General features: G+C 32.8%; 2 protein-coding genes across 6 annotated transcripts in view; both read right to left on the bottom strand.

The window, feature by feature from the left end:
- The window catches only part of LOC116349843 (connectin), a 109,679-nt gene extending 96,271 nt beyond the window's left edge, over nucleotides 1–13,408 (bottom strand). The window contains exon 1 of the mRNA XM_031781444.1: nucleotides 12,604–13,408. The gene's annotated coding sequence lies outside the window, so the exon portion shown is untranslated. The remainder of the gene's footprint in view (nucleotides 1–12,603) is intronic.
- Nucleotides 13,409–17,092: 3,684 nt separating this feature from the next.
- On the bottom strand, nucleotides 17,093–23,424 carry LOC116349914 (5-oxoprolinase). 5 transcript variants are annotated; one of them, XM_031781570.1, is made up of 16 exons: nucleotides 23,401–23,424; nucleotides 22,217–22,425; nucleotides 21,865–22,144; nucleotides 21,616–21,765; nucleotides 21,247–21,544; nucleotides 20,910–21,148; nucleotides 20,634–20,842; nucleotides 20,286–20,532; nucleotides 19,948–20,226; nucleotides 19,473–19,874; nucleotides 19,134–19,384; nucleotides 19,007–19,038; nucleotides 18,907–18,944; nucleotides 18,800–18,820; nucleotides 18,348–18,699; nucleotides 17,093–18,251 (listed from the first exon to the last, which is right to left on the bottom strand). In XM_031781570.1, exons 2-16 carry the CDS (start codon nucleotides 22,373–22,375, stop codon nucleotides 17,300–17,302), a joined length of 3,909 nt encoding a protein of 1,302 aa, XP_031637430.1. In that variant the 5' UTR covers nucleotides 22,376–22,425; nucleotides 23,401–23,424; the 3' UTR covers nucleotides 17,093–17,299. The 5 variants fall into 5 exon arrangements, with proteins under 5 accessions (XP_031637430.1, XP_031637429.1, XP_031637428.1 ...); XM_031781569.1 differs by lacking the exon at nucleotides 23,401–23,424 and adding an exon at nucleotides 23,348–23,367; XM_031781568.1 differs by lacking the exon at nucleotides 23,401–23,424 and adding an exon at nucleotides 23,215–23,327.
- Between the last annotated feature and the right edge of the window lie 3,387 nt (nucleotides 23,425–26,811).

Here is a 26,811-nt window from a genome sequence, read left to right as displayed (position 1 = left end):
AAAATGGTTGGCTTTTGTAAGGACTTTTGTCCGCAGTGTAGAGCATTTTTTGCGATTTCAACATACTGAAAATATTTTGGGTTGGCTTATCTTGGAGCCCGCATGCGAAGCTTTGAATCACAGACTAGAATAAAAACCAATCTTAACTGTGAAAAAGACTTTTATCGTGTGAAGAAAAAACTCCATACTAGATATTATGTTTTTTTATGACAAAATGGCGTTTATTTTTAATTTGTGCTGCTCATGACAAGATGATGTAGCTCTATTGTTTGCTAGATGCTTGCTGCTGATCTCTTTTCCAATGTATGGAATTTTTTAAATTTAAAACGCCGTATTGATTCATGCTGGCGCCATATCACAACTTCCTATTCAAATGCCACTAAAATAACCCAAGTCCCAAGTGTGACAACGAGGAATTCTATGATGCACTTGGCACTTCTGATAATGCTACTAAAAATTAATAAATGAACAATTGAAATTGAAATTAATTGGGCGAAATTGGCGTTCATTTTTGTTAAATTGGCGGGTTCGAGTGTAATAGATTGTTTTTAATCCATGTCAGTTCAAAGACTCGCATTTTAACATTGCTATTAAAGCAAATTCAAAACAAACAAAAATTAATTTTGATTAATAAAATCGCTTAAAATTGGTCTCGCATCTCCATGTATGACTGTGCGAAAATATAAATTGCACATTTCAAATTCATGTCACGTCTTTTTCTTTCTTTTTTTCTTTCTCGCTCTTGGATGAATCACAACCACTCTCTTGCGTATTTGATCGTTTGGCTCTCGAGCAAGAGATGAACTCTTTAATGTCACATTCAATTTGAAGTTAGTTTTTTTTAAATTCACAGAAAACCACAATACACACATAACGAGATATCCAAACGGCAAATTCTTTCCTCGGCAATTAAAAGGAGATGGAGAGTGATATTTCAATTTGTGAACTGAGAGTTTTGAGTCAATTGACGAGAAAAAGAGAAGTGTAGTTGGTGTCGAGACGGTCGCTACATTTACCATTGTATACACGACAATTCATTTTGTTGTGAATTATCTGCTAATTCGTATGTTGAATCGGAAACTTGAACAACAATTACCCGTGCCAAAATCAAGAAAGAAATGGAGGACAGAAAAAAGAGAGCGATAGACAGACATATACCAAAAGAGCAGTTTCATTTCGTTCGATAGAACGCTTGCGTTTAATTAAATGGAATTATGCACGGAATAAAGCGTTCAATTAATCTAATTGTTTTGGAATTTTAAATGGTTGTTGTGTTTCACATTTCGTATATGCGTGTTTTGCACGATCTTGGCAATAATCTCTGAAAATTCTATACACTTTTTATTTTTTAAGGGTAGAATGGACAAAAAAAGTGAAAAACCTTGCACCAACGCTTACAACGAAATATACTTATAAAAAGTAAAGTAGATGATAAGAAATGGTTTCAAAGCAGATAGAATTCAGTGATATCTATTTATAAAGCATTTATTTCGTGGGAAGATATTGTTAACAATTGGGCGGCGCAAGCTGTTGAAATTTTCTTTTTTCAGAATCTTCACATTTTCGAATGCAGTTTCACCATTTCAAGTGAGCCCCGTTCGAGCACGAATATTTTGCAGCATTTTCTTCACGAATAATTCAATAGAATGAACGCTAAAAAATTAAAAGCGAAAATTAAAAGCATCGAATTCATTTTGTTTCACATGCAATATACACACCATTCTGTTTGTGCTCATCTTTTTCTGAATGAGAAGTACAAACGTAATATATAAAAAAAAACTTCTTTGGCAACGTCTTGATGTTCACAACCAAATGAAGATAAATGGCTGTGGAAAAAGAAAGCACACACATGGGAAAATTGCATCGACACGAACACACATACAAATTTTGTGTTGGACTAATGCTATTTTGTAACCGGGCACACGATTAAATGGGCACTTACATGTGGTATTAAATAACCGAAAATGACTACGAACTATTTTTATTGCTTTAGTTCTACTCATTCTTCGTAATGAATTTTGTTTTCCTTTCTTTTGACTTTTTAATTCGACTGTTTTTTTTTTCAGTTCGTTTGAACCTTTTCAAATTCCGCATATTTTTCAATTCCAATGCAATTTTTGCAGAATAAAAGAAATGATTGCTGCCTTCGAAAATAAAAGATATTTGATCTATATGCTATATTGTTGCCAAGTAAATGCGAATGGATTTTGTTTATTTCCATACATTCAAAAGATTTTTTATATTATATGTCTCTGTAGATGTTCGAAATGGGTGTGTTTGATGAAGTTCAAAAACAGGATATAAGCACACAATCAAATCGATATTTTTAATGAAAATATTTCCACATTAAAGCAACTGAAAGCACAATACAATACTATGTCCTATTTGATTGGTTAATCGTACAAGGAATTTTTTTCTGCAATCCAAACGCGTACCGAAAATTAATCGAAAACATTCAAATATTTGCTGATGGTTCGGTAAGCTCGCGTATGTCAAATGAAATGCCTTCAATCGCAGTTATTTTTGATTGTTGCTCCAATTCAGATCATGAATGAAAATATTAACGTGAATATTTCGTGATTGAAAATGATGATCGTAATGCTCGTGGAAAATTGAAGAAACCAAAAATAACAATAATATTTACCATGACTGGTGTGTCGAACATAAAATCAAACGAAAACTCCATAAAATTGAAATGGATTTTCGTGACTATTCTCGTGAATAGACTAATTGAAAACATGCGAAAACATTCCAAAAATATGAGCATGTTATTTGAATGATGCTATAAATGTTTTACCTTACATATTTGAAACCAAAGCGCGACGATGACAAGCAACGTTGACAGTAGCGCCATGGTGCGGTTGCCAGCGAAACTAAAAATGGCACAAATTTCGATCGCTTAAATCAAATAAAATGTCTTACATCCGTAAGATGAACTTTTCCGCACTGTGATCCACGACATGAAAGAAAACTAAATCTGACATTAGTTTTAGATAAAAATAATTTTCGAAGCACTTCAAAAACTACTAAAGATGGGAATTTTTGTATCGGAGCCATGCTTATATGATATCGTAATCATGTGAAAATTTGCAGAGGTTATTTTTTTCACAAAAAGTTAACATTCTGAAAGTTTGAAGAAATTTCAATGCATATTAAGGGTACTTCCCATACAAAATTTCGTTTTAGAGCGAAAAATCCAAAATATTGTTCGGGAGGTGCCCCTAATATTCGTTGAAATGTCTTCAAACTCTCGGAATAGTATTTATGTGTGATAAAAATAACCTGTGCAAAGTTTCAGCTCATTACGATATCATACAGGCATGGCTTCCATACAAAAATCCAAATTTTTTGAATTTTTTGTATGAAAAGTGTTTCGAAAGTTGATTGTATCGCAAAACTAACGTCATATTCGGTTTTCTCGTACCCAAAAACCCCCCAATACACATTTTTGAGTGTTTAAGAATACATTAAATATCACTTTTGGAAGAAAAATTGAATTTTTCCCATGGATGGACATGGGCATCACACCAGACATGACAATTTACCCTGTCAACCAAAGTCGCTCAAAACCTAATGGTTTCTATTCCTCGGCACCCCCAATCATCCTGTGAAGTCAGATTTTGAATTACTTTTCTTGTTTGAAAGTTATCGTGTTAACAAATTTTTGCGTACAGGGTACAGCGTACAGGGTACAGGGTACAGGGTACAGGGTACAGGGTACAGGGTACGCACATACATTCGGACATCGAAAAAACGCTAGATTCGTGTTCCCTGGCCCCAAAAACACCCAGGAAACACATTTTTTATGGGTGTTAATTTTTCGACCGATTCCAATACTTTACCTTACACACTAGGTGTGTGCGGAAAAGTAAAATGGTACAAATTTGTGACACTCATTATAAACAGTGACAACCATAATCAAGTTGCTGCGTTGCCCAGCTGTCATTGCCGTCGTGCTTTATTTGAAACAAATCATATTATAATCAAGCTTGAATAGAATGAAAAAGCACACGTTCCCAGAGTACATAAAGCAAACCATTTCAAATGATAATAACAATAGTTACAAGGAATAATCGAATCCAATAGACGATTTATGTGTACAAAATAAAAGGGTATATTGATAGCTCATAGTTCCCTTGCTGTGTATCTGTTGGGTACAAGCTATTTGTATATATAGAGGGAATCCACAAAAATAAACATGAGGCACACGAACATATAAAACATATGTTAGTTTGACTTTCTGCGCTCGTGAAAAAAAAGTAATTTCCACGCGGAAATGAATTGAAAATGGAAAGGAATTTGCAACAGGCAACAAAGGAATACCATGTAAGTTCGTTGCCAAAAAGGGGTTCATAAAGATTTAGCAGCAAGTATCCCATCGGAACTACGGAAATGTTTTGAAACTAATCATTTTGAATGGTCTAAATGACAATGAGATTGGTTTAATATAAATAACATACATTTTACCTTTACTTTTTTCTTTTTTATATTCTAAATTTCAATTGCCTGATATTCAACTGGTACATCAAGGCAAAAGTTCCAATTTTTGCACGAAAATGAAATAGCATGAAGCTCTATCCATACTGTCTTGCAATTTAAGGACATTTCATAAGCATAGTTATACCGAATGTGGAAGTGAAATTTGCTTTGCATTTTTTACGGTAATCGAAGACGTTTATAAGAGCAGTTTTATTGATTTTTTTGGTTGCTGTTGTTGCTGCTGTTGTCGATATCGTATTGGGTCTCTTTTCTTTGCTATTCGAATCAATATTTGTATCGTCATAGATTTAAAAATGTCTTGCCCTAACGAACATGTTTTAAGAACGTTTTCATTTCTTAAGGACTTCAACTTTTCGGTTTTCCAACACAGCTTTTGTTGAATGGTTTTAGAAAACAACAAAATAAATATGCGTCACGAAAAAACGTTTGTTCTGTAAAATCCACTAAACGATTCACATCAATAGATTTGGCTTAAAATAGCGTCACAAAAATACAAATGCAAGAAATAAGATAGGGATAGTTTTTGTACCTAATGGTCATGAAAAAATAATCCTTGGGCTTTTTTTTTCTTAAGTTGTATCGGCCTATGGGAATCGGCCATCAGAAACAGCTTCTATTACGATATAAATCTGGCTTAGTCGGCACTCTTCCTGTTTGAATTCCAAGTATATGCCATAAAATGTTATATAATGATATTGAAACGGTCATTTCGATTAGAATATTAACATGATATACACTCAGAGCGTAATAGCAATAGGTCAATCGTATACATTATTATCTTTTTGGAACTCTGTACCCAATACATAAAACTCGGTTATCTTTGTTAAGGTAAAGTGATATGTTCTCTCTCATGCGAAACATGTGTCGCACAATATCACTGAATCCAACTCGGAATTATTTCATTCACTAAAATGATATTGGTCAGTTGTTGTGCTGTGGCGTGGAACATCGTAAGCTCGATTGATTTGAATGTTGCTGACTCGATACAACAGGCATGTTATGGTTTTTGGTGTGTCGTTCAAATGCATATTCATTATTTTTGCACAAAATTCTTCCCATTCAAGTGCTGAATCATATTCAACATTTGTTACATTTGAGAGTGAAAACACCGATTTGACCCACTCTAATGGATATTCCATACAATGGACCGGAAGAGTCTCGCATTTAAAAAACCGTAAATGAATTTCATATCAATTTCGTGAAATTTATTGCCTTAAAATGGAAGGTGATGAAAAAAAAATTATTGTTCCGTAAAAAAATCAAAGAAGTTGTAGTTTTGATTTTAGTCCATTTATGGCATACGAGTCATTTTGATGATATGACAACGATATTCTCACTTAATCCATTCGAAACTAACACATTTTTTACTTGAACACATTCAAGTGACATGACATTTAAATGCCAATAACCACATAAGATGCATGTGTTTTTTTTTTCAACAAAGAACTTTTGCATGTTTTTCATTCTAATTAGAGAAAAATAATTCATTATCATATATAGTAGAATAAACTTTTTTTTCAGATTAATCAAATCTCAAAGGAAATGTTTTAAGACACAATCCACTGTCAAACGTACAACATTCTGTGTGTATATTTTCTGTCGCTAAGCGCATATTTCTTTCTTCGAAATGTTGGATATAAGCGTTTCTGGCAGTAAACTAGAAAAAACCAATATTTTCTGTATATATCAACCATCTGTTTCTTTATCATTAACTTTTTCACTTTGTTTGGGGACATTGAAACTAGTATTCCTCGTGTAATATTTTGAATATGAAAATAGTTTCTAAAAAAATCATTCAATATTTTGTGTAAACTTTTAATATTATTGTCAATAATTTATTGAGGTATAATAATTCATTTATCTGAGGTGAATTTGAATATCATTCAAAGAAGATACAATGAAGTAGTGAATATTGTTACATTTTGTGCTTGTATATTTTCAATTGGAAAAAATCACGATAAGAAATCATAAAAAATGTGAGAATAAAAATATATTAAACATCGAATCCGTTACTCGTATAAAATATTGACCCATTTCCGGTGTAAACGAATCAAATCGCATACAATACAGTGAAACGTATTCGCACACACTTCTAACCACCGAACTTAATTTTGATTTCCCCGATTTTCTGATGTGAACTTTTTGAGTAAATATATCATTGTGTTTGTTGAATGGTAGCCGATTTCATCTATTCTGAAAAATAATCGGGTGTAAGCTATGCTTTCGTTATTCATATCTAAAAGGCTCAATTTCTTGGCTCTCGGTATGTTAGTTTATTCTTTGAGTGCCATTCGCAATAGCAAATCCTTCTCACAGCCTAAATTTGATTTGATCGCATCACATTGTATGTTTTCGCACATGAGCAATTTTATTAAATAAGTGGATTTATGTATGGTCATCGACATCAGCGTTATATGTATTTCGAGTAAATTAAATAATTTGATGGCGGTTTTTTAGATTATCATTTAATTCGTTCCGACTGTTTCCAATACTTGGTTAAACCGCTGTCATAAACAATGAGTCAAGTATATTCCGCATCAAATGCAATTGTATATTCAAATGCAGGCCATATATTACAATTGCAATATTTATGCGAATGGCAAAAATAACATTACAATTATAATCCCAAAACATTTACATACATCTCATTTCACACATTAAAATTTCCAAATGATTAACTGAATCTGATTTAAAATGAACCAAAAAAAGTTCTATACCAGAAAAGAATGCGGGCATCAAAATTTACGAGGTCATTTCGAAAATGATAAATTGACATAAATTTGCATATGATTTGGAAAAGTTTACAAGTATCATTATCTATACTTACTTTGCTGAAACCCAACGAGTACAGATAAAAAATAAAACTGTTTTAGTGCGAAAATGTGAATGTTAAATTTTATTAGTTACTATAAAAAGAATTTGCCTTGAAACATTTTAACAAATCCATCAATCATTGAGTGATACACTTTCTCGATTTATGTTCGTAGTGAATGACATCTTACCGGAACTGGTACCAAGTGTAATGGACTCTTCTTTAAGATTCGATCAATTTCAGTTTGACGTTGTTTTGACGCCGGCAGCCGTTTGAATGGCTTGCAATTTGTCACACGAAATGTGTTTATTCGGTGACGATAAAAAATCTATCGATTGGTTGAAATTAATGCATAACAAATAGTGATTGATTGAATTTTAGACATAATTTGAATACAAAACAAAAGTGAGAAGACACATTTATAAAATGTAACATGCAGACATTTTTATTTAGAACAATCATTATCAAATTTTGACTGTCGATCTGTGTGATAAAACAAATGATTTTTCTCATTGTGTATTTGTCTTTGTCACAATAAGTATCACACATTGGTTTAATTACAGCTTTATAATGAGTATTCCGCAACAAGTAACCAATAAAGCCATTTTTTCGTTTTGAATTTTTCATCACCAATCAGATAATAATAATCATTATAATCGATCAAATTTTGGTGCAATGAAACTAAGCTGACAATAAGACTAAATTTAATTAATCATTTTCAATCAGCATTTATATAATCGTTTAATTAGATTTTTTATCGATTCTGCACTTATCTAGACTAATTTAATTGTTAATTCAATGTGCGTAAAAATCTTTGAAATACGATGTGGAATAGCTTGAAAATAACATTTTGTTTTCCATTTCACCGAACAAAATAAACCAAACAAGAATTTCATCCATAGAATTTTGCAGCTATCAGTTGCAAAAGCTATAGAATGTACTGGACATTGATACATCAGCGTTTGATAGTCTATAAATATAAAAACAAATCCATGTATTTAAAGTGTTATTGTTAGGTCTAGGATGTGAAAGTGTCTTTTTCGTTATATCATTTGTAATGTCTCAAAGTTGGATGTGGTCAATCATTTAAGATAGCCACGCGGCTATGCGCTTAATTTAATTTGAAACATGTGAATCAAATTGTGTGTTCCACATCAATATCCATGTCTCTCTCCTTCTCTCTCTCTCTCTCTCTCTTGTAATTTGCCGCGATAAATGTAGACTATTTTCCATTCGCTTAGATAAAAAGCTGGTTCGGATAGTTGTTTTTCGGTTTTGGTTGAACAATTTCTGTTGGAGATGAGAGTACAAAAGAGAATGAACGATGAACGAATGAGCTTAGCTAGACACAAAATTCACAACAAGTCTAAGAGCCTCGTCTACTATGCGATGTTGGTCCCAAAACGGTTGATGGAACGATTTATATCTCGCTTACACAAATAATATCAACAATATTATATAGATAAAGTAATAATAATGGCCAATTCGATTTAAGTCACGTTCTCACGTACACACATTCACTATAACTGTTATATCGATGTTGTATTGCCATTGCTGCAATTTATTCGAGCATCCGTATTTTTGTCGTTTTTGTCTCTTCGTTTTCCTTTTTCTTTGTTGTTGTTGTTTTCATCGTAATTGGCACAGTATATTTTGAAGAGAAGCAGAGAACTGTATGACTATCATGTAGTTGATGCTTTTTATACATAATTGTATAATGGTTAAGCTAGTGCTTACAATTTGCAAAGCTCTTCACCAAGCTAAACTTTGTTAAGCATGATATGATAAAAATATATCTAACACATGCATGTACAAAAATGGCACAGACAAAAAAAACCTCATATTATTCACATCATATCACCGTCGCATCGCATCAAATAAAACGGTTTTACGTATCCTTCCTATTCTTTGCTGTTCGTGCTTTTGTGCCATTTTCCGTCTGCACATTCATAATAGGATGGAACATTTTCCATCGGCATATAAACATTAAAAACCACAAAATAATAGCTTGCGTTCACTCACAATCAACACAATACAAACGAAATGAAATACCACAAACTTAAGACGAGCTTAAACGACAACAGTGCTCTTTCTAAAAAAATACAAATACTGCAATACACAATGAAACAAACATTCAGTTCCAGCTATCATTGATGATCACGAGCCAACTCAATATGATTGCCACTATGTCGTGCATTTATCTCTTTGCCGTTTCGAGCAAACACATTGTAGCACATTGTATGCAATATATATACATATTTATGTACAATTTGTCCCTTTACCACTACCATTCTCAATTCAATATGAAGGTTCAGCAACTGACTCATCCTCGATTGAATGTCTTGCACGTATCACAAATAAAAATGCTAACGGCTAGAATGTGTACATGTATCGTTTAATAGATGTTTAATAGGATTTTTATGAGTATTTATTTTGCGATAGCATTTCGAAAGTGTGGATGCAGGCGTTTCTATGTTATACAACAGCCAAATAGAACGGAATGTAAGGAAAATCCCTTGAAGATGGACCAAAATGACAAAGAATTCAAGTAATGAAAAATTCCGTTTTTGGTCAGCGTGAAATCTGATACATTCGAATACAAAAACAAATTAAACTTCATTTTAAATTTGAGCTGCTTATCGACTTTTTTGAAAAATAATATCGCGATACTTTTCCACTTTGTCTTTCAGTTTTGTTTCAAGAAATATAAAATATTATTGTTCATTCAACAGTTTTACTTTAAATTTACTTTTATCTTCAAAGTATCTACCAAATATGTATTTGAATTTTTGTTAGAAACTGTAATTTTTTAAATCATTTCACGTGAATTTAATGAAATCCTGTCGTTGTTACTCAAAATATAACATTCTGTTCTCAGTATAAATATATTTTCGAATTATAAATAAAGCGTTTATTTTGATCTCAAACCGAATAGTGGAAAAACATTCACACATAGAGCATATAGAGACAGAATATGCCAGAATACCGAATTATTGAATGGAAGCTAGTGGATTATATGAAACAGTTGAATAGTATGAGGTTTGCTGGCGCGTTCTATTCATCTTACTATGCTATAAGCTTCATGTGGTTTGTAACACGCTCAATAGAATGAATAAAAGCCTTTCATCTTTTTTGAGGGTAGCGTAACTGAAATCAATGGTCAAGCATTACATTTCAAGAAGCAAATGAAAAGCGAACCATCTGTTTGTGGCACATACATGCACAAAAGTAAAAAAGCATTGGGAGAAATTCCTATTGAAACATTCATTAAATTGTGGAAGCAGTTTACATGAAAGAGTTTCAATATATTTTGATGAAAAAATTTCTAAGCATTTGGTAAAAGGGTTTTTGGTTTTCAGTTACATTAAAAATATTATAAATAAATAAAGAAAAAAATGATCAAGATCCAAAAACTATCTGTAGTCGTATAGCTATTTCTCTTAAAATTTAATATGTTCTGGGAATTAGTCGAATTATTCACACTACTGAAATGCGTTCATACACAGCCATGGATTTTAATGCAACTGAAAACTTTTCACTGATTCTTTTTTTCCATTCGTTTGCCACTGAAAAATGAATAAGTTGTATAGAATAAAATAGTTGTAATGCATTTCTACTATTTACGATTGCTCCTTCATTTTGTTCAAAAATGTTTGCTCAACTTTTGAATTTGCAATGAATCGAATTCTTTGTGGTCAAAATCTCGGGATATATACATACACACTTGAAAGTTCCTTTGTCCAAGTGGAGCTACTACGGAAGAAAAATTGATAGCAAATATACCGGTTTATTTAAATTAATTCCTTTTATACAAAGTTTTCCTTTCACCATGGGTTTTTTCTTTGTCATGTGCTCGAAGTTGCCAAACACAGCAGTAAACCTGTGAGCACAGAAACTTTGACAATTTGTCGAATTAAATGTAGCCGCAGAATATAAGTTTTTGAGTACTAACTGATTGACATCCAACAAAAAAGCATAATAAGATAAGAACAAAAGATGAATTCGGTGGAAAGCAAGAGATAGAATGCTGACTAAAAATGGAAAAGTTCGAGAGGTAGACAAAGTGATAGATGAAAAAGAGTCAAACAAACAAACAAGAGAAAATTTGGTCTTCGCGTTCCCTCATGTCGACTTTATTTCAATTAAATTTTTAGGTCCAATTATTTGAATGGTAAATGAAAAGTTTCTTCTTTTGATGAAGATAAATTTAAGTGCAACAGACAGAAAATCTATATAGATGAGTAGATCTTCAAAAGAATGATCTCTGGCAATTACTACAGAAAAGATAAAGTGGAATATGTACATCTATGGTAAATGCAAATTCATTGCATAACGAAAAGCGTGCGCGATAATGAATAGAGAGCCGATGAATGGAAGTAACCAAGGCGAAACAAGATAAAAAAGGGAACCTCAAGAAGAAAAAAGGAGAATTGAGGACACAAAAGTGTTGTAAATGAGAGAAATTCATTTCGAGAGTATTAGTAGAACAACGATAAGAGAGTACGGTGTGCACTAGAAAACAGCAGGAAATGCAGATACATGCAAAGAAGAAAAGAAGATGCAGAAAATTGTAATTCGTGTGCAATGAAACAGTTGTCTCTCATTGCTTATCAAACAAAGCCGGACAAACAAGCACTGACACATCGGCAACTACGTAACGAGAAAAGAAAACAAAGTTCCGGCAATTTTTACTACAATGAAAAAGTTTTTTCCTCTCTGCTCCTGGTTGGCGTCAAGTTTTGTAAAGCATGAACACAAAAACCCAGTTTTCCAGTTCGAGAAAAACAACAGAAAACTAAGGAAAACTGCTTAAAGATTGTGAAACACAATGACAATGCTGACGGTTTTTCTTGTCTATTTTTTGCACTTGCTTCTTCTTCTTCCTCTTATATTTTGTGCGCTTATTTTCGTTTCTATGCTCCTTTTGATGACGCGCATATGCAATTTAACGTTTGAACTTTAATGAAAATATTTCACAGTGCAACACTTGCTAGAATTAACAGCATCTGTAGCCTGTAGAATGGCAATATTATGTTGTGGTCATGGCATCAATTTCGTGCTATCATTTTCACATTTTAATTACTTTGTGATGTTTTGCGCGCTTTTTTTCATAAAATTGAATAAAGTGGTTGGAACCAATGCAAAAGAAGCATGCACTTACTATGAAAATATCGTTAGAATATAAATATAGAAACATTTTCATATCTATTTTTAATAACTCCAAATACATTCTTTTCTTTTTCGAGTAGAAAATCACTTACATAGATGAATTGATTTTTTGATATACTTACGTTATTTCTTGTAAATGAATTGTATACCCCGATGTATTGGAAATATTTATTGCGTGCAATGTGTTACATGAATTAATCCAGTTAAATTGATTTTTGTGTGAAATAGTTTTTTATTCAATTTTCTCCCGCTTTTATCACTGTTCCAAATAATTTAATCTCTTTAAAAAATGAATCCTTTGTTGTTTTAACTATTGAGTTCAAAAATTCACTCCAAACACGCACCAAATTAAAAGGAAAAATCTCTTGTTCTAATAAATCACTGCGACACTTTACTGCAACAGAATAATGGATTCTTTGGAATTCACAATAAATATTTATCTTATTTCTCATTAACAATAACTTTCATTCATACGAAATATTTTTCCTTTCGATAAAATACTAGCAGTTCTTTGAGAGACCAACCGCAAGCAATGAGAAAAAATGTGTGAAGAATCACGTGTAAACAAAAATGTTAAAAATGAAAGAAAAATATCCAATTCAGAAGGAAATATTATCGTTGACACTACTTCAAGGATGAAATTTTAAATCAGTAATTTTTGTTTGTTTTCTTTCGCTTGTCCAGTTTAACAGTTTTGCAACAGAAAAATTCCTTTTTACAATTCAAACTTAAGTTCCACCATTTTTTTAAGAAATAAAACAAATATGATTCTGCTTCAATATTCAAATTGTACACTTTTTTGCGAAATCTATTCGATTCAGGATGCACTTTTTATTCGAAATGTGTATAATCCAAAAGATTTTTAGAGGAGCGATAACAGAATTGGCCTGCTTTACGCAACGTTCAATAAGCGACTGTCGAGCCATTGTGATGCGTTTCTAAATTTGAACCACGACGAGAGGGAGAGAGAGACTCACGATAAAGTCGGAGAAATGTTGATATTTTCAAAACGTCGTAGGTCATGCAAGCTGGATAAAACATACAGACGGAGATCAAGTGAAGTGAAACGATGTCTGTCGTATAGTGGTATTGTGAATACGCAATCAATTCATCCGTTTTGTTCATTCATCGGTACCCGCTATACAACACTAGAATCCGACTACAATTCACACACATCTCCTCAACGCAACAGCGTCGAAGGGGAAATATGCTGCTCACGTGACTTTCTATACGCAAAGTCATGTGCATATGCAATGACGCATTTGGCCGGTATCTTGATGTTCTCATTTCTCCTTTACCCGCATACTGTTTTCATTCGCTTTTGATTTTCTACATTCAAACTGTTGCACTATGCGGTATGTGTGACAGAAGCTCAAATGCTCAAATATGCTTTGAGTCAATGTTCGAGTGACTGACTATTGTCTTAAATGGTTTCTCGTTCATGCACAATGGTTTATTGCTCTCTTTTTAGTTGAAAAAACAAACAGATATGTGTGCAATTTTCATTCTTCCTGAAACATATAGTAATCGTCCATTAAACACTTCAATTAATTTACAGAATCGTGATATGATGAAATCATTTTTGTTGCAGGAATAAATGAAAGGAAAAAAAACATCGCGACATGAAACTAAAATTTAAAAGGCAAATCATTAATTTGATTTTCTATTTATATAAAAATAAAACGCATTGCATAAACACGAAACCCATAAAATAAATTGCCATTTAATACATTAAAATCAAATACAGAGAGAGAGAGAGTGGAGGAACACATATAAGTATGTATACCTTTTTGACAATGGCATTACTGTTTGGATGCAAAAAGGCATACATAAAATGTCAGCTCATTATTACATTGAAAAAAAATATATATATATATGAGTGAATGACCAAAATAATCGCAAAAAATGTGCGTACAGAAAGCAACATGAACAAGTACTCTGCACTGTGAAAGAAATAAAGCAGAAATGGCACACAGGACCTATCAACATATCACAAACCATTTCCGATGTAAGCATAAAAAACACTCTCTCTCACACACACACACACACACGATACAGACCGATGCGATATGCATTTTTGTTTATTTCTGGCATTTTAATGCTGTTTATTAATGTGCGACTAAATGGTTTTCTTGTCAAATAAATCCCTTTGATTTAATATTACATACATATTATGTATTGTAGAGAGAAATTTACATAAATGCATTGGCCATTATTTGGTTATTGTGTGCCGCGAATACGGAATTTGTTTTGCGCTGTTTGCATTTTTTTCCTCAAAGGCCCGACCGTTTAACAGCATAGAGAATGCTAAGCGAATGAACAACAACTTGGGGGTATGTGTGATTTCGCACTTGTTTTGTAAATACACACATGAAACTCACGAACAAGCAGATGGAGAAAGCGGGAAATACATACGGCATACGGAAAAGCCATATAGTGTATGACAAATTTGTGGATCGCTTTTGAAAGAACCGCTTCCAAAGGTTAATCGTTGCTTTTGTTGATTTCCATAAATAAATCGTTCTATGGGATTTTCGTTGCAATTTAAACTCGATTTTTTTTGTTTTTAAAGAACGATCTCCCTACTAATTTCGATTAAAACATCGTAGCCATAACACATTGCTTGAAATGGTTTTAGTGTACTGTTGAAAATATTCAGTAAAATTTTGTAGCATATTCTCTTTCTTTCGTGATAAATGGTGCTCACAGCAAAATCATCACTTTTGTATGGATTTCTTATTTTCGAATCTGCGACCATTTTCAGCTCACTTTCACAAATAATTCTCGGTGAGCCTGAAGCAAAGAAAGATAAAGAGGTGGAGAGAGAGAGAGAGAGAGAGAGAGAGAGATAAAGGACAAAATACAAGGCTGCTATGCACAATCGATTCAATTTAACATGTAATGCATATTCATTTTCCATATTTTATACTCGGTTGCATTACCAAAATGCTTGCTTTGAAACAAAAGCAGTTTACATTCACCAAATTTACATAATCGATTTAGGTGTGCGTTTATTTCAAAGTAATTTTACTTTTCAGAATCGCAGAATTTCTTTATGTCAAAGACTTTTATAATAATGCACCTACAGTAAGTGAAGTCTCGTTTCTTGCCGCGTTTCCATTCGCATTGTTTTCCTGTATTACATAGTGTCATCTCAAATATTTTATGGTGTAAGTTGTGCATGTTATACAGAAGACAACGAAATGCTATGATTAGTCGTTAGCTAAACTATCGATGAATACACGGAAATCCAAATTATCTATTTAATTTACTGCCAACACTAATTTACTCTCACACAGCAAAGCCATACAAATGCCTTGTATTGCATACGTACATGCACACATATGCACACAGTACATCCCATTATATTGCAAGACAAACATCATCTGAATAACAGTGATGAAATTTACCCGCATTCTCGAACTCGTGTCATGGCAATGTTGAATAGTTTTTGGTTTGTATTCTAAATTTGTACGAGCAATATTAATTGGGCCGATTCGTTCAAAATAAATCCAACGGCTCTAAGTTGTACTAGAAATTTTAAACGACGAAATCGAACATAATTTTGAACTATTCCATAAATCAAAACTTATATCGCATTTTATATATTACTGAGATCTAGAATAGTTCATGTTTTGCCTCGATAATTATAAAAAGCAATTGCTTTTTTTATTTGTAATTTAACTCATTTAAAGCGATCCTTATTTTCTGTAAAGGAGAATCATATTTTATTTACACTTTCGAACATGAGAATTTGTGGTAATTTCATAAAGTACTATAATTTCACAAAGTACTATAATTTGCAATGCAGCTATTAACAATTAATTCCGGAGACAGAACAACTATTAGAAACTATTTATTAATATTTTTTCTCTCTCTCTCTCTCTCTCTCTCTCTCTCTCACACACACATACACACACAGTTATTCAATAAAAAATCCATATTAAATTGATTATATACTGACTTGCTCGAATATCTAACGCTTCGAGATTCGTTTCAAATTTTCTGTGAAATGGTTAAACAGAGCTGAAATTGTTTTTATCATTTTGGGAATTCCATCAGAGACTGATAAAAGTTGATCTTGTCTTCTTTAAACTGTTTAAAGAGTTTTATTTTCGTTTTCAATTAAAATTCATTTTGAAAACGAAACACAAAAAGGAATATCGAAGTTTTTTGTTTGCAAAATGCTTACAAAACTTAATACGGTCGCACATAAAACATAGCCTTAAGTCGGTTTTTCTCTTTCATTTGCTCATTTACATAATATTCATCGGATGAAGTTGCATGTTGTGTCTATTTTTTATCATTTGCGGAAAGTGGTGAAATTGAATAAGTTTAAAATGTTTGTGTGTAAATATATAGTTTTTCGATACGCTTCTTTCCTAAATTTACTTTCACATCTGTTTTGAACATTGAATGTGTTGCTTAGAGATAGAGAGATGCACATGGTATATATACACTTTGAAGTTTATTTTATTCCATGACTTTCCGAAAATAAACCGATTAAAGTCAGCGTAAGCTTAGAATTGTGTAGAATGTACTGTCTTCTCTGTATGTCGAGAATATAGTCATGTAGTGCAAAGTTTTCATATAAATATTATACGACTGACGTTGATACATAATTAGAAAGTTCCATGCAATTAGACATTTATTTTCAATGTTTTTGCTGCAATTTGTGTAAACAGTACAAGTTACATCATTTTATTCATAAACATTTGAGCCAATCAATTTTAGTTTTTTTTTTGGGTACAATTTTCTATCTCTGATTTGATGAATCCGACATTTGATTCAACATTTTTCAAAAAAAAAGAAAAAGAATTAAACTGATTCTTGAGCTTGACGATATTCAAATACACTGCCACGTTCTAAAAACTCTTTCGTTTGTATTTCGTTAATTGTATCTGTTTCATTTTGATTTGGTCCATGTGCATTTGCTTCTCCGTAGCCACCACCACCTGGTGTTTTTAAAACAAATGTATCTCCTGCTTCGATATTTATAGCGCATTTACTTCCTAAATAAATGATTTGTCCATTTGATTTTTGTAATAAATTTTCGCCACATTTTCCTGCATTGCCTCCATTCATTCCATATGGTCTCAAAACTCGTCTTTCTGTTAACACTGACAGTGTCAATGACTTTCTAAACAGAAGTTCACGTTCAATTCCTTCGCCACCGTTAAATTTACCTTTGCCGCCTGACTCATCGTTTCGAAGACAAAACTTATTCAAAATTATTGGATAGCGATTTTCGAGAATTTCCGGATCTGTAATTCTCGTATTAGTCATGTGCGTATGAACGCCACTTGCTCCATGCCAATTTGGACCTGCTCCACTTCCACCCGCTACCGTTTCATAATAGCCAAAATGTTGGTCGCCAAGTGTTATATTGTTCATGCATCCCTGCGATGCGGAACATGCTTGAAATGCCAAAAAAACAACATCCACAATTCGTTGTGACGTTAATACATTTCCACCTACCACTGCTGCTTCATCATTTGGATCGAGGATAGATCCTTTTGGAATAATTACTTTAATCGGATTTAAACATCCCTGGTTTAGAGGAACATCGTGTCCAACCATACAACGTAGGCAATAAATCAACGCTGAAAGTGTTATCGCTCTTGGTGCATTACAATTTCCATATACTTGATGACCAGTTCCGGTAAAATCACAAATCGCAGAACCAGTCGCTTCGTCAATTGTTACTTTCAATTTGATGGGTGAACCGTCGTCCATATGCTCTTCTGCGTATAAAACTGTTTTACCAGTGCTGTATGCGTAAATTAAGATTAATTTCAAAATCAACGTTTTGATCCATTAGTAAACTTGTTTGACAACAGATTTTAAAATAAATATTCGGATTTACCGTTCACGTGTTTTGCGTGCAATTTCCTTTAGCATTTCACGAACAGAAACCTCCGCATTTTGTTGAATATAATTCATGTAAGCTTGTACAATTCGTAATCCATATGAATCTATTAATTTTTTTACCAATTGAATTCCTTTTTGATTGGCGGCTACTTGTGCTTTTAAATCTGATAAATTATCGGCAAGATTTCTAGTACCCGTTGCACCTTTTGCATCAGTTGGTGTTGTTAACGCCTTGCTTATTTCATCTTCCTTGAATTGCTCGTTTTCAACAAGCAAAAAAGATTTAAATGCAGCTCCTTCTTCGTTCAGCGATTTTGAATGTGGTGGCATCGAGCCGGGCGAAATTCCTAATATTTAATTTATAAAAAGCACGTAAAAAATATTACTATTAAGCATTTGAACTATTAATGTAAGTGTAGCGAGAATTGAATTAATTAAATTAAAAACCTCCAATATCAGCATGGTGACCTGAGAAATAATGAAATTAATTATGTGATTAATTAATAAAATTGATTATAGGATTCACAATATATATTAATGAATTTAATAAATACCTCGTGATGCAACAAAGAACACTGGATGCGCTTCGTTTCTAAATTTACAAAAAGAAATGCTTATTTGAAACATATCAAACATATAGCCTACTCGACTTACTTGTAGAAAACTGGTGTAATAACAGTCATATCCTAAAATTTACGGAAAAATTGTCATTTACTGTGGGTATGTTCAGATTATCATAACGTAAATTGAAATAAAGAAAATAAAAAAAATTCTAATATACCGGCAAATGTGACCCGCCCGCAAGGGGATGATTGGCTAGCAACACATCGCCTGCTTTAAGTGTACCACCCCTAACTTTCAATTGATATTGAACTGTTTCTTGCATTGCACCCAAATGAACGGGAATGTGAGGGGCATTTGAAACGAGACCACCATCTGGGCCAAAGAGTGCACATGAAAAATCAAGTCGTTCTTTGATATTTGTTGAAATGGATGTTCTTTGCAATATTCTTCCCATTTGCTCTGCGATACCTAGGGACGATCAGAAGAAAATAATGGAAATTTATCAATAAGTAATGGAACATAATTGTAGTGTAGTGTAATAGTAATTGGTCCATACTCATAAACCGATGAGAAAAAATGCTCAATTGAATTGCATCAAAAGATATATCAATAGATTTAAGCAACTTGCTCTCCAATTCCACATTAATTATAAGATCGCCCTTCTCTGTAATCTCTGCACAACAATTCGGTTCGATTAAAATAGTGGAGAGCTTATCAATCAAAATCAATGGGCCATTCAATATATGACCAGCCAACAAATCATTCGATAATACAACATCAACATCGATTAAACCAAAACCATCGAAATAAGTTTTAACACGGTCTACAACTTTTGGTGGTCCATCCTTTGGTGCAATATTTTCTTCGTGTGGTGTATTCGATTTGCCTGACCCTCTCACACGAATATCATCAACAATCACTCGTCGGCCACGAATCACAAAACCAAATTCCGTTTGATCTACAAGAAAAAATCACATACTTTTTGAATTTGTACATTTCAATGATGTTCTACTCTAATTGAGGAGGCTCACATCGCTTCAAAAATGAACCGTAAAAATCACCAAAATCTGGAATATTCACGCTCAAATCAGCCATATTTGTTGCGTCAAATGAAGGACTGCACATTATTGCTGTATCGGTTGCATCATATCTTAAATGTAAAAATGGTTCAATTACAATGTGATCATCATCGAATCCTTGATTTCGTAAATTTGTACGACTTTGCATTGTAAGCACATGTAATCGAGTTCGAATGACATCCACATTGTTTAAACTATATTCCAAACCACATGGTTCTTGTGCTTCGAATACTATAAAAAAATATGAATAAATTAGAATAAAAAAAAGTGAATTTTCAACAAAATCTTACCCACACAGGCCAATGCCATACCATACGCAGACAATATTCCCGCATATTTATGAATCACAATTTTCGACATTCCAAGATCACGTGCAATGCTACAAGCGTGTTGTCCTCCCGCTCCTCCAAAACAAGCTAAAACATGCTTTGAAGTATCATAACCACGTGATTGTGTTAAAGCACGAATCGGACGACACATTGCTTCATTTGCAACGCGAATAAAACCCATCGCAATTTCTTCGACCGAAAGTGGTGTCTGTAAGAAAAAAAAAACAGAAACAACGAACAATCACGAAATGTGGAAAGTTACTTTTAGTGTTGAAGCTATCGACATAATAGATGAAAAATCAAACTAACTTTTCTTTGTCCATTTTGCAATAAGAATAAATTAATTTCTTTTTGTAGATCCTCGAATTTTTTCCGAGTCACCAAATGGTCAAGTGGTTCATTCTCATTCGGGCCGAAAATTTTTGGAAAATATTCAGGCAATAAACGACCCAATATTAAATTGGCATCTGTCACTGTCAGAGGCCCATTTTTTCGATAGCATGCAGGTCCAGGATGAGCTGTTTTTATTTTCATACATATAAAAATGAATGAATTTCATTAAAAACACTTTAAAAATTCATTTACCCGAAGCCGATTCTGGGCCAACGTAAAATAATCCAGATCTGAAAAAAAGCATCGAACCCCCGCCCGCTGCAACCGTATTAATATCCAATTGTGGTGCTTGAATTGTAACGCCTGCAGTTGTACTTTCCACGACATGTTCGTATTTTCCATCGGAAAAACGAGACACATCCGTTGACGTTCCACCCATATCGAAACCAATTAAAGGCTGTTCGGTCTCTCTTGACCCAGTTATTCCGTACCTACAATACGATAAAATTAAGTGTTCATTAATTATTTGTGTATAAAATGAATATGTTCGTTTGTGGCCCACAAATTGTGGGTAAAGGGGAAAACTCACCCAACAACACCGCCTGCCGGTCCACTCAAAATTGCTCGTGCACCACGAAAACTTTCCATATTCGTTAAACCACCATCACTTTGCATAAACAGAACATCAACTCCATTTAATTTATCCTTAAATCCAGCTGTAAAACTTTCTAAATAACGTTCGACATGCGGTGTAAGATAGGCTTCGGCACAAGCTGTGTAGCCTCGGTTAACCAAACGAATCATTGCCATTGCCTGATGCGATAATGTTATATGACTAAATCCAAGTTCCTCTGCAATGGCACCCACACGAATCTCATGTTCAGGAACTTAAAATAGTAAAAAAAAATCTTCAAAATGATGTCTCTTAATTGTGACATAGGAAATGAATGATTCATACATGCAAATGAATGCGCCAAAACTATGGCTAACGAGGTTATACCGCTGTTCAAAACCTCTTTTAATGCACCACGTACAGCTTGTTCATCGATTCCGACTTTTTCAAGGTATTCCGAATTGGCAACACCTTGTAAACTCTTCCAATTTTGATCTACGAGATCGTGATTGTTCAAATTAAAATTAATATTTAAGTTAGAATGTGATAAAAGAAAAATTGAAATGTAAAAAAAAATTGGTAAATCTGAATTACTTAATTCACAAATGTTAAGATGTGCTGGAACGATGCGGCAATCAATTTCAACTACTATCTTATATAAATTCGATGGTTTGCGAATGTTTAGGTCGAAAATTTTCGGCCTTGCCTGATTTCCAATGTAAAGCAAATCTCGAAATCCTTTATTTACCACCAATGCAACGGCTTCACCTTTTCGTTCGAGCAATGCATTCGTAGCAACAGTTGTGCCCATTCTTATCCATCCAATGTGTTTGGTTTCAACTAAACCATCAACTGTTTGTGAATCATTCGTTTCCTACATATATTTTAAGTTTAGTTAACATTTACGCATCCAACTTTAATTATGAAGCTGAATTCAACCCTTTACCTCTGCTAAGATTCGTCGAATGCCTTCACGTGGCGCATCAGTGTACGCTGGATCTACAGAAAGTAATTTCATCGTACGAACTTTTCCATTTGGGCAAATGCACAACACATCCGTGAAAGTGCCACCTCTGTCGATAGCAAAATGAAATTTCCCACTCATTTTTCACTCACACGTATTTTATTCCAATGTGTTAAATAAAGTTGAATCACCTAAAAACGATAATAAAAATAGAATGAATGTAAAGTGTAGAGAAAACAATGGAAAAAATGTTGCCATTTTGAAAGTCAACCAATTTATGTAGATTCTTTAGGCCATTAAATATAAATTACAATGGTCAATAAAGGAAAAACTTTTACACAATATATTTACAGCGTAACACGATCTAATGAACGTTCCAAACGCTTTACGATTTCAAAATGAATGTAACATCTCGCGTGCTATTATTAATAAAGTGTGCATGAAATTTATCGTGAGTCAACAGAAAATCGTTTTATTTTTCATTCAAAACAATTAAGAGCGCTATAAAATTTACTTGGAATGTCTTTAAATCATTTTAAATGGAGTGTTTATGCGAAAAAACATCTTATCACATTCAATCAAATAACAGTCGCAGTACCATGCATACTACTGTTATGTTATCTAAATTTAAACAAAACGAATCAAATTGAAGCTGTCCATATAAACCAAACATCACTCACTGAAACGTCGTTGCTTTTTAAATGGAAAGGTATATGCGAGAATTATTTCTTGGCACTTGAAATCAATCAATCGATTTTTTTAATCCGAATTTTCAATCGAAATAAAATCCTCCCAAATAAAGAAAATGTATCAAAGTCTCCAAACTATTTTTTTTAAACCGGTTCTGGTTGAACATTCAGGTGAATGTTTTTTTTATTGCTGACACATTGTTCACATTATCTTATAAATTGATTCTAATCTAGAGTTTTTAATTATGTCTACAAACTGGATTAAGCGAATTTTGAATGTAAATTTATTACCAAGAATCTTATCAGATTATATTTGCTTTTCAAACAAAATATTGTTAATTCACTTTTAAAAAAATATTTAAAAATAGAACAGGTTGAACTTTGATTTAACACAAAATATTATTATCTAAAAAAAAGCTAATACAATTTTTGTGTTCTTAAAAATGGTATTTTAATAGTTCGTTCTAGTACGCATACACGATGAACTATAGTAAACAAGTCGACGCAATCAGTACTTATAATCTCTTTAACAATAGATACATTTGCAACCAATGAAATCAGCTTGTCTTGCTCCGTATCACTATAACAAATATTTATTCATTAATGACGTTCTAATTAAGTCATATGAATGTCATGTCGTACATATGACACTTGTCTTTTCGATAGGGATAACATGAATAAAACGCGCAAAAATACATAAGAATTCAAATGAGAGGCTTAGAGTAAAAACAGCACGTCGCATATCATCTATTGCTCTAACTTACGGGAATTTCTGTAAGCAAGAGAAGGTGGTGAGATGCGAAGTGCCTCTCAAATAATGCAAAAAGGCTTACTTATAAATTTAATGTACAATTTTATCAAATTTTAGATGTAAAATAATAACGTATTTCAAAGCAAAAATCATATCATATCATCGGGGTTCACTGCAATATGAAAATAGTTACAACATAGGCGGCGTTCAAATTGAAAGAGTATTTGTAATAAGAGACTTGGAAGTGTTGCTTGATGATGAATTTCAAGTCACACATTGAGCACGTTGCAGCTAAGGCCAAATCAAGATTGGCTTCACTAAAATTTTACGGTTTAGATTTTGTCGACCAATGGACAATTAAACGCCTTTATTTTACATTTGTGTTGCTATTTATCGAATATGGGTCAGAAATTTGGAATCCACACTATGACGATATGTGCAAGAGAATAGAGTCAATACAAAAACAATTTTTACTTTTTGCGCTTAGGAGAATGAACTGAAACAGTTTCGGACTACAACTTAAATGATTACGCTTGAGGAGAGACGTAAGGTGGTGCAAATGTTTTTCATATTCAAAATCATTGACGCAGATATGAGTTCAACAATTATTATAGTAAAAAATGCCAAACAGTGATTTTAATTTAATTAATTCAGAAGTAAATTTATCTACAATTAATTCAAGAATTGAAAATTATTAAAACAAAACAGATGAAATCAAAAACTATTACTTCAATTTAGATTTATAAAATGTACATAAAGACATTTATTTATCTCTAATCAAATTGCTTGATGAAAAATATTTAAATTGTATTATATATCAAATAAACCACCAAGGCGAAGGAACGCTGTTCGGTGCAGTTATTATTATTATTATTATTAAAATGTAACGAACTCAATATTTTTTCGAAAATAGCTACTTATTACCAAAGGCTGCCGTGATTTGTATCGTACTGTCTTCACTAGAGTGACTACCGACTATTAGATATTCTCAAATTAACACAAGATAAATCAGAGTGATATTCTGAAATCAACAAAATATGTTAATGATAAAAGCTGTAATTTTAATTTGTCGTCTGACAACAATTAGCCGAATTTATTTTTGATGAAATATATGTAAATTCGTACTTCTAGCCTACTTGAAAATCATCTTAGCATAACATTGAACTCAATAAATGAGCTCTTCCCAATTGTACAACTTGTATCACCAAATTATATATTAAGGTTATTGTTATCTAGGAATCAACTAAAATAAATATTTTTTTTGTTAAACACTCGACGATATGCATGTGTAATAATTTTAAAAATGACTTTTTGATTAGAAAATGACTTTAGCAAATGAAGTGTTTACATAATATTGATAAAATGTGCATGCTAAACCAGATTCAATATTTCTCAGCCAAGTAGAGGTGAAAGTCGCTTTTTATGTTTACTTTTGGATTGGAACTTAATTCATGTTCAAATGCCAAAAAAAGATTTAGGTTAAAAAAAACTAGTAATTACTCTTCCAAAGCCATTTCACAATATATTTTGAAATCGGTTTTTTTTTTAAATGTCATGGAAATCGACTGCACTATAAATAGTGAATATGGAAAATCAAAAGTCTCAATAAAGAGGCTACTACCGTATGATGTCAGCTACTATCATAAACATTTTTTAAATAAGTGAAAACCTAGCGGAAGCAAAGATTATTTATCTGCATTTGATGGCTATCAGTTACTCATGGAGCGCAATAAATTTGCAAGGTTTTTTCTTCTTTATTCAGACATTCAATCTGTTATGCCGTTATTCGGGCACAAAATCTCTGGTTGACGCCATAAAATCAGCAAATGTTACTCTCATTCGCATGTAGGCAAATGATATAAATCCGACAGAATTATTTTAAGTGTTTTTCTTTTCGATGCGTTTTTTTCGTTCACTCTCTATTCATTTGATTCGGCCATTATGGAAAAAAACATAGAAAGAAAGAAATAGAACGCAACGCAGAAACGACATTTCATTTCGTATAAATCGTCGCCGCTTGATGTAACGAGGGCAATGTTTGGATTTTAAGAGCCCCTTTATTACACATTGAAATTTCTATGTTCTGTATCCACGTTGCACGTGTTGTATTTAACATTGGGATGTGTTGCAACTATATGTATAGCACACCCGTTTTAAGATAAGTATCATAAGGATTGACTCATTATTTCTACAAACTTTATAATTCGCTTAACTATATAGAAATTATAAAGACAATAAACGTAGTCATTTTATTGAAAATCTTTGTTCCTATATAAGCGAATCAGTCTTTCTAAAATTAGTCTTTATAGACTCTATAATATAGGGGTTTTATAGAAAATTATAAATTTCGCCAATATGGCCACCGTTAAATGTCAATTTTGGCCGCGAAACTTTGTAATGAAATAACTCAAATTATTTAGCTTGGAATTCAGAAAAAAAAAATTCTATATTATTTATCCCCCTCTGCTATTTATTTAAATTTACCTTGGCTGAGGCTTTGGAAAAAATGGGAGAGGGGGCTTAGAATGGAACACAAGACCTTCACTCACGCGCGCTCGTTCAGTCTGGAGTTCCATTTTAAACCCCCTCGCTCTTTAATTTTAATTTATCTTGGCTAAGGTTTTTTGAAAAATATTTGGTGGTTCAATAAGTCTTTGGCGTAACAATGAAAAATACATATTTTTGATCAAAAATCATTTTTATTATTCAATATAATCCCCGTCGAGTTGAACACACTTGGCCCAGCGCTCGGGTAACATTTCAATGCCTTTCGAATAATGAGTTTTGTCGAGTCCCCAAAAATAGGCATCAGTTTGAAATTCAACCTCTTCATTTGAGTAAAACTTCTGTCCTGCAAGCCACCTTTTCAAGTTTGAAAACAGATAATAGTCGCTGGGGGCTAGATCTGGAGAATACGGTGGATGAGGAAGCAATTCCCATCCTAATTCATCAAATTTTTCCATCGTCAATTGGGCTTTGTGTGGTCTTGCGTTGTCTTGATGAAAAAGAATTTTTTTCTTTGCCAAATGCGGACGTTTTTTCTTTATTTCATCATTCAAACGGTCAAGCAAGGCTATATAATACTCTTTGTTGACCGTTCTACCCTTTTCGAGATAATCGATGAATATTACCCCATG

This window comes from Contarinia nasturtii, unplaced genomic scaffold, assembly GCF_009176525.2.
Source record: "Contarinia nasturtii isolate CC-2019 unplaced genomic scaffold, AAFC_CNas_1.1 Cnas_scaffold_3175, whole genome shotgun sequence".
Classification (NCBI taxonomy): Eukaryota; Metazoa; Arthropoda; class Insecta; order Diptera; family Cecidomyiidae; genus Contarinia; species Contarinia nasturtii.
Note: the sequence above shows the minus strand (reverse complement) of the source record. Positions and strands in the feature narration are given on the sequence as shown.